This window comes from Limanda limanda, chromosome 4, assembly GCF_963576545.1.
Source record: "Limanda limanda chromosome 4, fLimLim1.1, whole genome shotgun sequence".
In the NCBI taxonomy this organism is placed as follows: Eukaryota; Metazoa; Chordata; class Actinopteri; order Pleuronectiformes; family Pleuronectidae; genus Limanda; species Limanda limanda.
In genome coordinates, this window is record NC_083639.1 from 6,457,485 (window position 1) to 6,472,855 (window position 15,371).

Genomic DNA, 15,371 nt, shown 5'->3' on the forward strand with positions numbered 1-15,371 from the left:
ATCAGGCACACTGACGAATCATGACAATGGAGTCATGTTGTACATCAATGCTGGAGCAAAGAGCTCGTCCTGTTTCCAGCCATTAAGACCACAGCATGCACGTGTCTTTCATTTTCGGGGAACTTCCTCACGTCCTAAGTGCTCAGCCGGCTCAGCTTGGAGGTTCCTCAAATGTTTTTTCTTCATCTGTGTTAAAAAAAAACATTCAATGTGACTGAGAGTTCAGGGCTTTATTTTTACAATGGGGAGGTTCCAAGGCCGGTCCACTGAAACATCTCTCTAATTACATTCCTCAGACATGAAGGGAGCAGATACACTACATACTGTACTTAGCCTCACTAATCAACTGACAGTCAAACTTGTCCTCTTGCCAGTGTTAGAGGCATGTGTGAAATGGTTTCAACATCTGGTAAAGGGATGTTCTTTTCTACAACGTGACCCTTGCGGACCTGCCCACCCCCCCACCCCAAAAAACCTGAAAGATACCATCTGTGTCGCCGCTGCTCCCTCCTGTCACTGTCAGTCTCTGTACAGGCCACGATGAGCAACAGTGATGTTGTGTTGCATCTCTGCTGTTCATAACCCACGAGTCCAGCTGTGGGTGTTCCAGCCACAGACTGGGTCCACATGTTGGTTGACCTCTGACCTTTCTGCCCCTGTGCAATCTTAGTCCAGAAGGAGAAACATCATAAATCAGATGAATTAAGCCCAATTCCACTAATAGCAGCTTCCTGTAATCTTTAGTAATCGTCCAATTTGAAGGGCTAGAAAGAAAATGTCACTTCATTGAAATAAAATTTTAAAAAACACACAAACTTCGCCCCCCCCATATGCCACTAATGTGTTAACTATCTGTGAAATGTGAGAAGATATACGTGTTGGTCACATTTAGCCTAATACAGTGGTTTACACGTCTTACCAGGAGTAAACCCTGCATGAATGAGACATGTTCGTGAGCAGAGATGTAAGAGATTTATCCAAATGAAACAAGCGTGAAGCAGTTACAGAACAGCGGAGACAAAGAGGCAGGTTACAACAAGCAGATGGGCTGTTAGTGTGGGGAAAGACCAGTGCTGAACTTTAATTGCAGACTAGGATAGTTATTAGAGGAGGAGCAGAGGAGAGCCACATCTGAAATCAACCTCATGGACTGTACTCATCTCTGTCTCAAGATAAACTGAAGCGCACATGAAACGTTCAACACAATGAAGAGGAAACACAGTGAGGACAGCAACCAGGAATATGATGTGGATCAGTCACATGAGAGAAGTCCCATATGAATTAAAATACACTATCTTAACTCCTTTTAAACTGCAAAATAAGGACTTTTCTTGTCACATTACAGAGAGGTACTTCGGGCCTTTTTTTATATTTAGTCGCACAACCAGACGACCCTATGTCAAAGTTTGTGTAGAACTCAACAAGTGTCCTTTAACAAGACAATCACTTCTCACAATAGCCCAAGGGTTGCTGCCCTGACCTTGCAACCGTGCTAACAAGCATCCAACAAAAAATGCAGATTCGAATATCCTGCACTGTTCGGTCTCTCTCTCCTTCCTTTTAAAACACAATTAGATTTGTAGTAGGGGTAACTGCAGCTGATGGAAGAGGTGTTCAGGGGCTTTAGCAAGGTAAAAGTGGAAATACCCGTGTGCAAATTACATTTAACATATCCAAATTAAAGTTACAAATGTATCAGAAAAATTACTTTAGGTATAAGAAAATAAAAAACGTAAGTAAAATAGCACTTAAAGGATGTCATTTATTACTGTGTTATTATTACTAATGCAACACTGTACCGTCTAAGATAGGTGTAGACAAGTCAATCTTCGATATTTGCATTATTTTATAAATTTAATATACATTTTACGTCATTAAGTTATTTTCTTCTTATTTTCTGTGGATATAAAGCAGGATCTCTGAGTTCTTTCTCTGTGGTTTATCACCGAGTTCCCACTGTGTCTTTTCTCAGCACCTCGACCACTAGACTGTGGAGGGTTCACTTCATGCTCCAACAGGCTCCAAAGACATGCCTGACCTTATTATCAAGAGCTTCAGTCAACTGTTTATAAGCTTGAATATAACTCTGAAGATATCATACTCAACTTCTGTACTGTTAATCTTTCTTGGGAAAAGGCTCCATAGCTTCCATATCTGCCCCTAAACCACAGTGGTCTGGTCTTTAAAATTGTGTTTGTGCAAATGTGTCACAAAAGAAAACAATTTCACAAAAAAAGACCTTGTTTTCATCATATTAGAACTTTGGAGGAATATAATCAGGTATTCAATCTATTTTTAACAGAATTAGCGCATGGATTCTTGAGTTATGTCATGTTCACAGTAACCTTGACCTTTGACCAACTTATTCTCATGAGATCATCTTTAGACTAAGGGAATGTACGGACACTCTGTCCAAGCGTTTCTGATGTATCACGTCCACAAGAATGTGAAGAATGAAAGGTCACAGTGACCTTGACCTTTGACCACCGGAATCGAATCGGTTCATCCATCATCCAGTCCACGTAATAAATTCTGCTCATGGAGTTCCTGAGAACATATTCCTGAGAGGTATAGACAACCTGAAAACGTGAAGCCTCTGGCCAAGGTCAACACTTGACACAGCCAAGAAAATAGACGATTTGGATTTATGTTCTTAGTATTTTCCCCCTTTAAAACCACGTTCTATTTGTTTAGAAATACAGGAGTTTCAAGTCAGTTATTTTTGTAAGATCAGACCAAGAAGCTTCCTCCAACTCATTAATAATATTGGTGGATGAATGCAGCTTGTCAGTTGGTATGATTTACTAACCTTGACACTGACTAACAGAAGGGGCTTAAAATTCAACAGACTGGGAGGCTGCTTTGAAGCAAACATTACGGAATAATGATAATGACAGCCATAGAGTAGAGGCTGTGCTTGAGTGATGCTGAGAACAAGTTGGTCCTCCTGGCAACACAACGATTACACAGCCAAGAAATTAGCTTATGTGGTTCAGAAAAAAAACTGTAACAGCTCTGTCAGTAAAATATGTCACAGTTGGAGATCTTGATATTATCAACAAACAAAAGCCTGTTGAACCTGTGGGAACGACTGTATTTTAAATGTTGGTATTACTGACCCCTCCAATTCATGACAATATCCATTCATGTTTTTGATATATCATTAACTTCATCTCAGAGTAGGAAACACGTGTCAGCTTTAAGACATCTAACGATTCTCGAGCTGAGACAGTTAAGTTTTGTGTTAACAAAGAGTGTCTGCCTGCCTTTCTGTTCATCCGTCTGTCTGTCTGAGGCTGAGCCCAGATGTCAGCTGGTATGAAGACATCTGCCCTGCCAGAGGTCTAAAAGCCTCGGAGGCTGTTGATCCCAGTGGATACCACTTGTCTGCTGATGACAGGCGGGATACTGAATACGTCAGGCACAGACAGGGCAGAGAGCTTTTACAAAAGAGACTCCAGAGCAGAAGAGACACTAAAGTTCTGAAAATGATCTTTCCTGAGCTTTAGTTAGGTCCAGAGTTTGCCTTATATAGATGAAGAATGCAGCAGGAGATTACCTGAATCAGACGTGTTAACAATAACAGGAAAATGTCCATTCAGGTGAGCTGTGGTGTCTGGGTAAGTGTGTGAAGTATGAGTCCCGCTGAAAAAATCACAGTTTTTTGTTTGGTTTACGGAACACTGACAATGATTCTTGTCCAGTCTTTCCAGCTGAAGTCTTCGTGGGCATCTTCTACATGTGTGCCACCTATTTTTCATCTTGAGATATTTGTATTGTCTCTGTTTTTTCACTTTTGCATTGATTACGGTAAACATCTGGACTAATGGACATTTGCATTCTCACATACAGCCCCTCCAGATCACTCCCTCTTCAAAATTGTGGCAACTTTGACAGAAAATCCCAGAAGGAAGTTTTTTTTCAAAGACCTTACAATACTTGAATAATAAATACCATCAGTCACATCTCTGTTAAAACTTCTCCCATCAGGAAAGTTATTTACACAACTGCAATGACTTCGCCTTACAAGTTTCCATCAGTCATGTCCAATTAGTCAACCTTTAAATGAGCGAATCTGTCATAATGTCTGATATCAATGTCTGATATGGTTTGTGTTGCTCAGACAAATGGGATTTATTGAGTTTGAATTGACCTGAAGAGCCTCCAGGCTCCAGCTGTTGTCTTACAACAGAGTCAAGACACAAAAAAGTAATTACCGCCTTGTACATCACTGAGATACCACGCTACTAAAAAGAAAAACAGATGACAGCCTCATAGAAGTATTGCGAACATGGCACTAATTGGCCCCTTTGAACGTCATAAACACACACACACCAATCGCTGTACACAAACATGGAGGAACCACATCAAACGCACATCGAGGGGACATCGTCACACGCGAGTGCGGAGGAATGCTGCCGAGAACGCTCTGTGGAGATTAAACGATGAGGGAATCTTGGAGTGAAGTGCGGCTGTCTTCAACCACAATCTCGGCTTCGGCTTTTCTTTGCTGACATGACAAGAGAACAAGCGGTGACTGACAGCTGTGTGAAGCATGTGGACCGCAGCCGTAACTGAATTATAACATCCGCATTTGAGAGCAGCCGTGGCCTCATCCGCACAACCACGGAGGTTATTTATCCAGGGCCCACAAAAAGTGACAGCGCAACAAGCAAATGATATGTGTCCGACCACCGCAGAGTGTTCTTCATTATGTTGGAACAATATATCAGAGCCATCACTCTATGAATCGCTCTTTCACCACCGATCCACTTTGTACTCACCCCGCAGCTATTGCCATTGCCCTCACGACTCTTGACTCTGACATGACCTGTGTTTGGCCCATGCAGGGGAAAAAAAGCGGACAGCTGCGAGACTATTCCTGCCTGTGTCCCACTCCCATCATCCCAAATTGTTGCCCCTGGTCAGGCGGAGTCACTCGGGGCCCTACGCCCTTCGTCCTGCAGCCCATTCAGTGCCAATCAAGGAGCAATATAACTGCCAGACTGTTTACGGACCAATAGTAGGGAGGATCAGGGTGTGGGGGTCTGCTGCATAGCTCTATCTCCACCAGCATGGGGCCCCTAGGTACCCATTCACGACAGCTATCATTCACAATGCAGAACAATGCTTCTGGATCACAATTACAGGGAAGGAGGAGAGCTGATGTCTGCGCTGATATCAAACAGTGTCACCCAGAGGCAGAGCTGAAAGGGATGGAGACCGTGATGGGATGCAGAGATAGTTGAGGGAATAATGATTTGAGCTTCTTTCAGACAAACACGGAACTCCAGGATTTGTCCAGAAATTTTCCGGAGGGGCTTTACGTGAGAATGTAAATCACTGAGTCAGTTGCTCCGGACATTCTCCATGAGCACATGTGAGAATACAACAGGATATTGTCGGGAGAATTCATCGCATCCCGAGTCGGCATGTAGACGGCATCATGTCCTGCCTCATGCTTGTTCTGTCCGGACATCACTTGAATACTCATTTGTCTGAAGGGCATCTTACCCACATAATCTCCAGCTGTGTTCCTCACATGTGAAAGGCAAACACCGGAGAAAGTCCAGACCCGGTTGTCCGGACATGTCTGAAGTTGATGTCTGGCTTTGGTTTCCTACAGTTGATATAGGACAGTGTGCGTTGATGGAATTCAAAAAATGGTCTTGAGTAAGGCCAAAGGCCAAATCACATCCGTCGTGTGATAAGCTCTCAATACTACAAGTGTTGCTGACGTTTCATGCACATAACAGGAGGTTGACGTTGTGCCAAAGTCCCTACTGTACTTCTCCCACTCGAGAAACAACTGGTGACAGCAACACTTTTATGTCCTTTATCTATGTTCTGCTCCGTGGTTTAAAATAAGAACCACGAATAAAAGACACAGTGAAATGTGTTGACAGCATGATCGAAACTGTTTGAGTTTCAACAGCACTGTTTATTTTTCGAAAGCCAAAACTGCAGAGAAGAGACATGTTTTCATTTGATAAGATTTATTTATTTATTTTGGAACTCATTATTGTGTGTTTTCGTCCAATAAATGTGTTTGACAGGTTAATGTTCTGGTGTCTTGGGGGGGAGGTTTGATGTCAGAAACAGGAATCCTAAGACTTGTTCAGATATCAGACCAATAAATAAAATCGTACACAAGATATTTCTCTTTCGCTTCCTTTTTTTAATTATTTGTCTGATGGGACGATGTTTTGACTGATTCCTGATAATGTCCACTCTCTCTCCTCCCTGATTCATTACTTCCACCAAGGAGGGTTTCACTCCTCATCGTTTGTTGGTTGGTTTGTTTGATTTAATTCCAATTAAAAGTGGTTTCATAAGAGGACTGTTGGGCAGGTATACAATCTACAAAGTTCCATTGTAGTTCCGTTGAGTTTCTTTCCACAAAAGCCTAGACTTATAAATTGATGTCTCTCTCATACACAATAAATCTCACTTCAACAGCAGATGATAGACGAAACTTCAATTACACCGAATGCAGCTATGCATCTTGTATTTTATATATAGTCAAGAAGAGTTCTAAATAACATATCATTCCTCAGAAATTATGGTTTACTGAACATGTCAGTGTTGAACGTTAGATTCACAATTCACTTTTTATGAGTTTGGCGGAGCAGCATCCAGCAGACGAACATAAACGTTGTCTCCCACTGTCAAGAGTGAAGAATAAAGAGAATTACCCCCCCCCCCCCCTCATGTGCACCAGCCCTTGCTTCAGTACTAAAACAGTGATACAGTTGTTACTGAACTGTACATCATTATGTGTCAGGGAAAAATGCACCAGTGTTCTGCAGTGACTGATGAGCTGCTACTGCTGAGATCAAGGAGGGCTGGCATCCTACACAACATACAGTACATGCAATAAATGAAAGCACCAACACATGTGTCAATCCACCGATATAACACGGGATTCAAACCCAATAACCTTGTTCCTGGGTATTTGTGCCGAGTCTACTACTTGTATCTCTGTTTACAGGTATAACTCTGGTTAAACGTGTTTCTTTAATGTAGCACTGATCAGGTTCAACACATGGTTCCAATCTTCTTAAAGACCTCCACTAGGCCCATCAGGTCATGCATGTTCACGTCCAGTGGTCTTAAGCTTTGCTCGGCAGCACCTCATTGTGTGTTCATGGATCCTCAGTCCTTATGATTAAGTCTTTTATTCAAGCATGAAGAAATCAGAAGTAAGCTAGGTCAGCTTAGCTGCTAGCGAGAGCTCTAATCATATGGAGGGGCTGTAAGTGCCCGATTTCCCAAGGCTTGATCATCAGTCCTATAGTATCCAAGCAGGAAGTGGGTGTATTGTATGTAAGGGGACATCACTGTCAAACCACAGAACTCCACAGAAAACAGTCTGTTGATGGAGGTAAGTTTTGTGCTAAGCCAAACAAACGTTGGGACATTTTAGGAAAATTGAGTCTGGACATTTGTCCAGGAGAGCAACATGAGACTGTCACGACACGACAAACCTGGGTAGAGCATGTAGGAGGCAGGACATGTTGAATAAATTCCACGGAGGAAATCATGTGTTTTTGTTTACAGCACATCAACTATAGCGTCGGCCATTATTGTCAAAACCTAGAAAATCTCATTGTCTTTTCAACTTAAAATCTTTGTCAACATCTTCTACGTGTATGGCTCTTCTTTTTAATCCACATTTTCCTACTGTATTCTGACATAGGCTCACTCAGACAGTCTGAACTGATTCTGACATTTGCGTTCACACAAACAGCCCCTCCACAAAATTTCAAGAAAATGCCCAGAGTTCAGTGCATGTCTAAAAGCAGTTTGATAATAGTTTAACAAATATCTTTTTGGGACCAATAGTCCAAATCCATAAGGAAATTATCACTTTAAGGAAGTTGTAAACATCCAATAAATCGCAAGGGTTGTCCGGAGTTCAGTGCATGTCTAAAAGCAGGGGTGAGCTGGGAGATATTAGATGCTGGTCGGAGAGTGTAAGGTCCGGTCAGACCATCGTGAAACAAAGGAACCAGGATGTTCAGTTGTCTCTACTCTTATGCAACAGAAGTCAGTGTTGTCTGGTCTGACCGGAGGGAGAGATGGATGATTCTGCTAAATAGGTTACACAAAGAGGAATTTCCTGTCGTGTGGTGCTATCAGAAAAACAACAGAATCCTCCACTGTTTTGTACTTCAACAGCAAATTGAACAATGGAGTTGCTGATTAAATAGTTGGGCTGCTGGTAAGAAAAAAAACTAAATGCTTATGTGAGGAGATTCTCAATCACTCGAAGAGAAATGCGATCTCTTAAACGGAGCTCAGCGAGGCAGCTTGGAGAGCTGAGTGAAGCGGATCAGAAAAACAGGCTCCAGCAAAGAGCCAAAGGTTTTTTATGAATCAAATGGTAAAATGCGATCATTGAACTATCAATCAGTTTGTGAGGACTTTTTAAGGGTTCCTGTTTTTACTGAAGCTATATTTCTAGAATTCATACCACACAACTGACAAGAGATGAGAAAATGAAATGTGTTAAATGCTGACAACACAAACAAAATAATTGAACATTTTATTTCTACACTCAATACCCGAAAATAGCTTGAGTGTGGCAGATTCAACAAAAACAAACTTCTGCTTTCAGACATGCACTGAACTCGTGAGAGGGGCTGTATCTAAGAACACAAATGTCTGAGTCAGTTGGTCCAGACATTTTCCAGAAATGTTCCTGCCACAAGCCAAGTAAGATGTCAGGAAAATGTCAGAGTGAGCAAGTTGACTTGTGGATGTCAACATGTCAATATCTGCCGTGTGTTAGACGTCTCTAACACACGGCAGAATACACATGGCAGAATACAAAACTATACTAAACTGTCTTTCCATGTTGACGAAGACGTCAACATGGAAAGACAACGAGATTCGCGAGATTTTGACAATGAGGGCCGATGCTGATCAGATGTAAACAAAAACAAATTGATTTCTGCAGCAGAGTTTGTACGTTATACGTTCTGCCTCCTGCATCCTCTACTCAGACGCCACCCCTCACATGAATCCTCCGGAAATGTTCCTCATCTGAATGTTCCCATTGGTGTGTAGTGTACACGTCTGATTTAGACAAACGCCTGCTGTGTTCTTCATGTGTGAAAGGTGAACACTAGATCATTTACCAGATTTCATGTCTGCGAACAGCTTAAGAAACACAGTGGGGATGTTGGTACTCACCATACTGGCAGCTGGGTCCATTGAAGCCTGCAGGACAGTCACAGAGCTGGGTGGAACCAACCCGACAATGGCCCCCGTTGAAGCACACACCGTAGCTGCACACAGCTGCACGTGGACAGACAGGTGAGAGAGAAGAGAGACAGGACAAAATAGGTGAGCAAAGCAAAGCAGACACCTGGCTGTTACCAGGAGATGTCGACATCTGCATTTTGAAACAGTGACCTCTTTCTATCAAAGCCTCATCATCGCCTGTTCCCTAAAGTGGAGCCTTGATTGTCCTTCATTCACACTCTCCTGTGTAAGAGGAATCCATCACTTGGTTCCTTTTGAGCAGATAATCAGGCTCTAGGCTAAATGAAACTTTATCTTCAGAGAAACACAGTGTTTAACACGACTGGCAAAATTGGTGTGTGTGACTTTCAAGGAAAAGTGTTTTCTTTGAATGAAATGTGAACTCTTGATCACTGTCCCAACCTGTGATCATACAGAAGTGCTTGTGTAAATCAGGGGGCTAAATCAAATAGCCACAGGGTGAGAATGTCTCGTCCATTTCCACCACAGCCGACGGCCGTGCGTCCATAAATCCCTGTGACTCAAACTGCTCTCACTCATTACCACGTGAAATTCAAAGAATCCAGGACACAAAAACAGTGAGAGGCTCTAGGAAGATCAAAAACATGTGCATCCACCTCAGAGGTATACCATCACATTCCATACGCTCACCTTACACATTAATTATGACAGTTCTTCACCTAAAGCTGTGTGTGCACGTACAGTACATGTGTGCCGGACGCTCACTGTATCTCATGGGTTCTGAGTCTGCTATCCCTGGGAAGTCAAACAGCTGTTTAAGCCAGGCCTGTTGTTTGCACTCTGCTGGGCAGGGTACAGTGCTTAGTGATGACAGGTCTCGAGGATTGATGTCTGTCATTGCTCCTCCTGACTGGCAACACATGGAGTGAAGGAGCACAGACCAGGTATAATCACAGGAGGAATTTAAATGCCCGTCCTTTCCTCGTATGATTGTGAAGAAAACGTCTGACAGCCAGTTTCACTGAGCGTCTGAGAGCCAGATACACATTCTTCAGCCCATCGTCAGACCAGGTGATATATGCTCAGACGCCATTTACAGGCCTTATACGGTCATGATTTAGAGTGGCCCAAACTGCTCAATCAGAAACTCTGTAATAACCGCTTAATCTACAAATTTAAACTTTACATAATCTTTGTTCTTATTGTTGCTATTTTATATAAACTAATTATTTTCTGTACTGAGTGTATAGTTGCAACAAATCTTCCAATTCCCTTGTTGTGCAATCTATTGATTTGAATTGAATAGGAAGAATGCAAATGGCTATGACAGCGAGTGCTGAAACAACCAGATCATTCATCGTTCAGTCAAGCAAATTGTAAATTAGTATTAAAAAATCAAATAAAAGAAGAAATCTCACATTATATGACATCTGCAGCCTAAAAGACTTGTTTTCTAGAAAGGGACATAGACTAATTTCATCGATTTCACAAAGAAAGAAAAGTGTTACATAAAAAGGTATTTCACCTTTGCCTCTGTGCTGAGGAAATTATGAAGTGCTTCAGGGTGTGTAAGTACAGGCTGTATTTACAGATGGCAGCCACGAGGAATAACATTAGAATTACATTTCCAGACAATAGACGAGGACTAATGACAAATGAGCCAAGTTATTACCCCATGTCTCTCAGCAGAATTCCAGTAAGGCTGGCGCCTGCTCAACAGTACAAACAACCAACATATAAACATACACTGCACTGTGCAAAACACAAGCCAAAACAAGAATGTCAACACGGAACACCCTGCAAACATTAGAAACCCATGTTGTGCTCGATAACTAATAATCTTACATTTTGCCCTCTGAAACCGTACTCCAGCAGGAAGACCCTCTCACCACTGCTAATCTGCCCATGATGACTTCCAGTCCCTGTGGACAGTGTGTCTGCGATACGCTGCAGTGCTTCAGCGTACTGTAACACAACTATCCCCACTTATCTCATGTGAGGGAGATTTGATGTGGTGAAAGCAGCAGATGAGAGACGAGCAGAAGAAAAAAAAAAATAAGAAAGCATCACACAGTGGTCAGCTTTAATTGCACAGTTTCGACTGGATCCAAATTCTTCGGGACAATGATATAAAACATCCAGCTGTGAGGGACATTCCTGAGAAAAAGCTGGAGATGAACTCAATCACAAGTAACAAAGTTCGAGGTCAGATGTCCCTTCGAGTCACTTTGGGGAAACTTCTTTAAGAGACAACATGTGGAAACCATACCCTTGACTTTCTGAGATGTGAGACACAGGATTTCTGGCATCTGACCAGGGTATTTTTTAGCCACCCCCGCCCTGAGCCCCCGCCTAATCTTCCCTGAAATAATTCCATAATGTGGCATGCACCGTGGCACAAAACCCAGCTCATCTGTGGCTATGAATGCCTCAACTCTATTACAAAGACACCTTCTCTGAGAAGATTTAGCAGCTTCCCCAAAAAGGCAGAGACAGCCAGAGAGCAGGGGTCAGCGGCTCGCGGCGAGAAACTGAAAAACAAACAAGCAGGTGTCACCGCTTCTGAAGGGGACGATCACATCCAAGCAGAGAGGCGGCCTTGTTTGTCAAGGCTCCGTCAATCCGTTTAACCCCCAGAGTGCGGCCCAGAGGGAGACCGCATTTAGGACAATTCACAGACACAAAGGCCCTGCGCCAGGGCTCCGTTTGGTGCCGTAATTGGTACGCGCGGAGCCCTGCACTGTATTTTGAGGCAACAAATCATGTTTTGCTTCACAGAGGAATGTGTCATTTCAAAGAGTTCCAGTGAAAACCAGGGCCAGCTCTGTCAGATGATCGCTGACAGGTTTCTTTGAAAGATTTAAATACCATTTGAGCAAGACACCAGGTCGGTTCGACAAAGGAGGCACAATAATGCTCAGCAAAAATGTCTTATTGGGCAAGACCCAACCATTAGAATATCTGGGGCTCTTTCCTACATCATATTGTGTGTTTATAACACTCTTATTTTCATCTTTACTTAAAGGTTACCTGATGAAATATCAATTCTGTCACTTCACAAATAAAAGATACCCTTATATCAAATAGTTATACCTGATATATTCTTTCTCTTTTTCTTTATAATGTCCGGGGATGTGAATAAGACAGAATGATGGCATGCATATCACTCAGACTAAACAGGAAACTTTCTGTATATGCAGTAACATTTGGACAGTTTTCTGCAGTCTCATTTATTCCAACCACTGTTTCAAACAGAAAAAACTTTTTTGTAAACTTATTCATCCCCTAATTTACCAGTTGACAAATCTATAAAATCTGTTAAATCATCTTCCTTGATGCCATTTAAACAATATGTAACCTCAGCCACTACGGATCTCTCAATAAAATCAATAACAAAGTACCTAGTTTGATGATGTCGATAAGCAGCTAGGGATCATTGGAGTTGTTGTCTTCACCAACATTGCCGTGCCTCAGGTGCACTTAATGTTCACGGATGAGGTCATGTATTCATTTTTTTTTCACGTTAGGCAGCAAAACAAAACAAACTAAAATCAAACAGTGGAAGGAAAGAAACGAGAACTGGCTAACTGGCTAGCAGTGTGCTTTTCCTCCTTGTGGTTTTTGGAAATTTTAATGAAGAATCGTTACATATTATATAATTTGTTTCTAAAGTATTATTCAACAGCAGTCGTTCAATTTCTTTGGGCCTCTGTCTGAGGACTATGAGAATCATGTTTGCTTTGGACTCTCACACTAAGGAATGTGCAATTCCACAATCACCTCCCATAACAAGATCTTACACTTAGCATTTACAGCAATAAACAGTCCTCAGTTTGCTGAGTAACACTGTAATTGCTCTCCACCTGATATTTGACAGCTATTCCACACACTCTTAAAAAATGCGTTGGTTTTGTTTTGGGTATACTCCACTGACCTTATTTCCTTCCTGCACATTACTCACTAGATCAAAAGGACCATGTCAGTGTAACCAGGAGCCGTATGAACAGGGAACAAACTATTTAAATTATACAAATTGTGTTTGGGTGTAATTCTCCATGTTATGTTAAGTTGGGTGATTTCTGTCTGCTACTTTCTATGGATCTGGGTCCCTGTCTATTTGTGTTCAGCTGTGCACGATGCGGCCCCCATCACTGCTGACACAATAGTTGATGCTGTGTTCCATGACACACACACACAGACACACACAGACACGCACAGACACACACACACACACACCACACACACCACACACACACACACACACACACACACACACACACACACACACACACACACACACACACAAAGACCACCCATGGACAGAAGACCATTTCCTCTTTCCTGGCTACTGAGCCTATTTCACATGTACCTTCACCCGCCTGGTCCCCGCCACAAAAGGAGGCCAGTTCCCATTGAGCAGTTAACGAGGACAACAAACTGGAAAAGCCATTGTCGCTGCTCTTCAGCCCCTGTCACAAAGCTTATTGTTGCCGTCAATCAACATAACTGCTTGTTTCCACTTTAGCCGGGGCTAACCCCATCCATCCTCACCCGGCCCGTGGCTACTGGCCGGAGTAAAAAGGTTTAACTCGTTGATTGAGTGGCCCTCGAAACAGTTAAGTGGAGGAAGTCGCCACCACAGTCGAGAGCTCTTCACCTTCAGGAGGACGAGATAGTCATCGAGCCAATTGGATTCTTTTCAAAACACACAAAAGTCTCCTCAGCTGAACTTGGGGGGGGGGGGGGTTCAGACGATCCATTCTGCCTCCACAAGTCTCCTCACTGACTCCGAAGACATTTTAAACTATTGAATAGATCTAGATCATCAGATCTTAAATAGGACAGATAATAAATGTTTAACTACTTTGTTGATTCAAATATCATTTTGAAAATTTGAAGACATCACCCTTGAACTTTGATGACATTCTATCGACTAAATGATTAATCAAGAATGAAATTGGCTGATTGATTGATTAATGAAAAGTAAATGAAAATAAAAAGGGAATGCAGCATTCATTTTAATTTCTGCACGAATCCAAGCTTATTTTGTGAAAGAACTGCAATGGCTTTAGTCTGACTCCCCCAGATGAGCTTTATTCTTTGTTTAATGATGCTGGAAAACATTAAAAATTGGAAAACAAAAACTCCAAATATATTTTTTTATATATTTATAAGGTATTTGCAAGCTGTTCTAAATCAATGCCATTGTGTAACTGGAAAACTCACAGACCATCATAATTAAATGATAGTAGCCTGAAACAGAAAGATATGGAAAACAATTGGGAGGGGGTCAGCATAACGGAATAAAATGTTAAAATAAGCAGACGTTTGCTCTGCTGTGGTATATTCTCTAAATATGTGACTAATTGTGCCAAGAAGGAAATGCTGGAGAGCACAAGAAATTTCGGGGAGGATGTCAACATCTGCACAATGGAACAAAATAAACAACTGAAGTGAAGGAATGACAAACTATTCAACCTGTCACTTCTCAGCCACTGTGTGCTGCATCTGCACCATGATTAGACCCTCAGTTCCACTCTAATCCCTCACAATACCCACAGGTCGTTAACCTAATTACCTTACACTGACGTTTTATTAGGGAACACACACAGCGAGAGAGAGAGAGAGAGAGACAGAGAGAGAGAAGGAAGTTTAGTGCCAGACACTAAATCACTATCTCAACAAAAAGCATTCCCATCTTCCTCTCATTTGAGGGTTTTTCGGGGGATTTGCTCAAAGCTGCAGATTTTTGCAGAGCAGATTTCTTTCCATTTGAATGTTGGAGCCTCTGTTGAAAACTGCCTCCGCAGATTATACCGTGTTGACTGAGGTACAGTACAGATAGCGCATAGCAAAGTGCGCAGGAGTGGGAGAGGGAGGATTGTGGCGTGAGCTTCCTTTTATCCGGGTTCAATGGCTCGGAGAAAAGGGCGATTAGTTTGTCCCATCTCAATGTGCGGCAGCTTCTTTGGTTACAGAGATAAAAGCCCTGCCTCATGTCGAAGAGAGCAGCCATTGTCACGCCAAAAGGTGAAACAAAACCCCGCCGTCTACTTCAAGTGAGGGGAGACACTGTCCTGAAGGATGTCTCTTTAAGACGTTTCTTTACGAGTGTTTTAAAACAAACCAGACCCAGTGAA

General features: G+C 42.3%; 1 protein-coding gene across 1 annotated transcript in view; it reads right to left on the reverse strand.

Moving 5' to 3' along the window:
• Nucleotides 1-15,371, reverse strand: part of megf6b (multiple EGF-like-domains 6b) — a 58,339-nt gene that overhangs the window by 37,341 nt on the left and 5,627 nt on the right. The window contains exon 4 of the mRNA XM_061069247.1: nt 9,199-9,303. Coding sequence (XP_060925230.1) covers nt 9,199-9,303 — 105 coding nt within the window. The remainder of the gene's footprint in view (nt 1-9,198; nt 9,304-15,371) is intronic.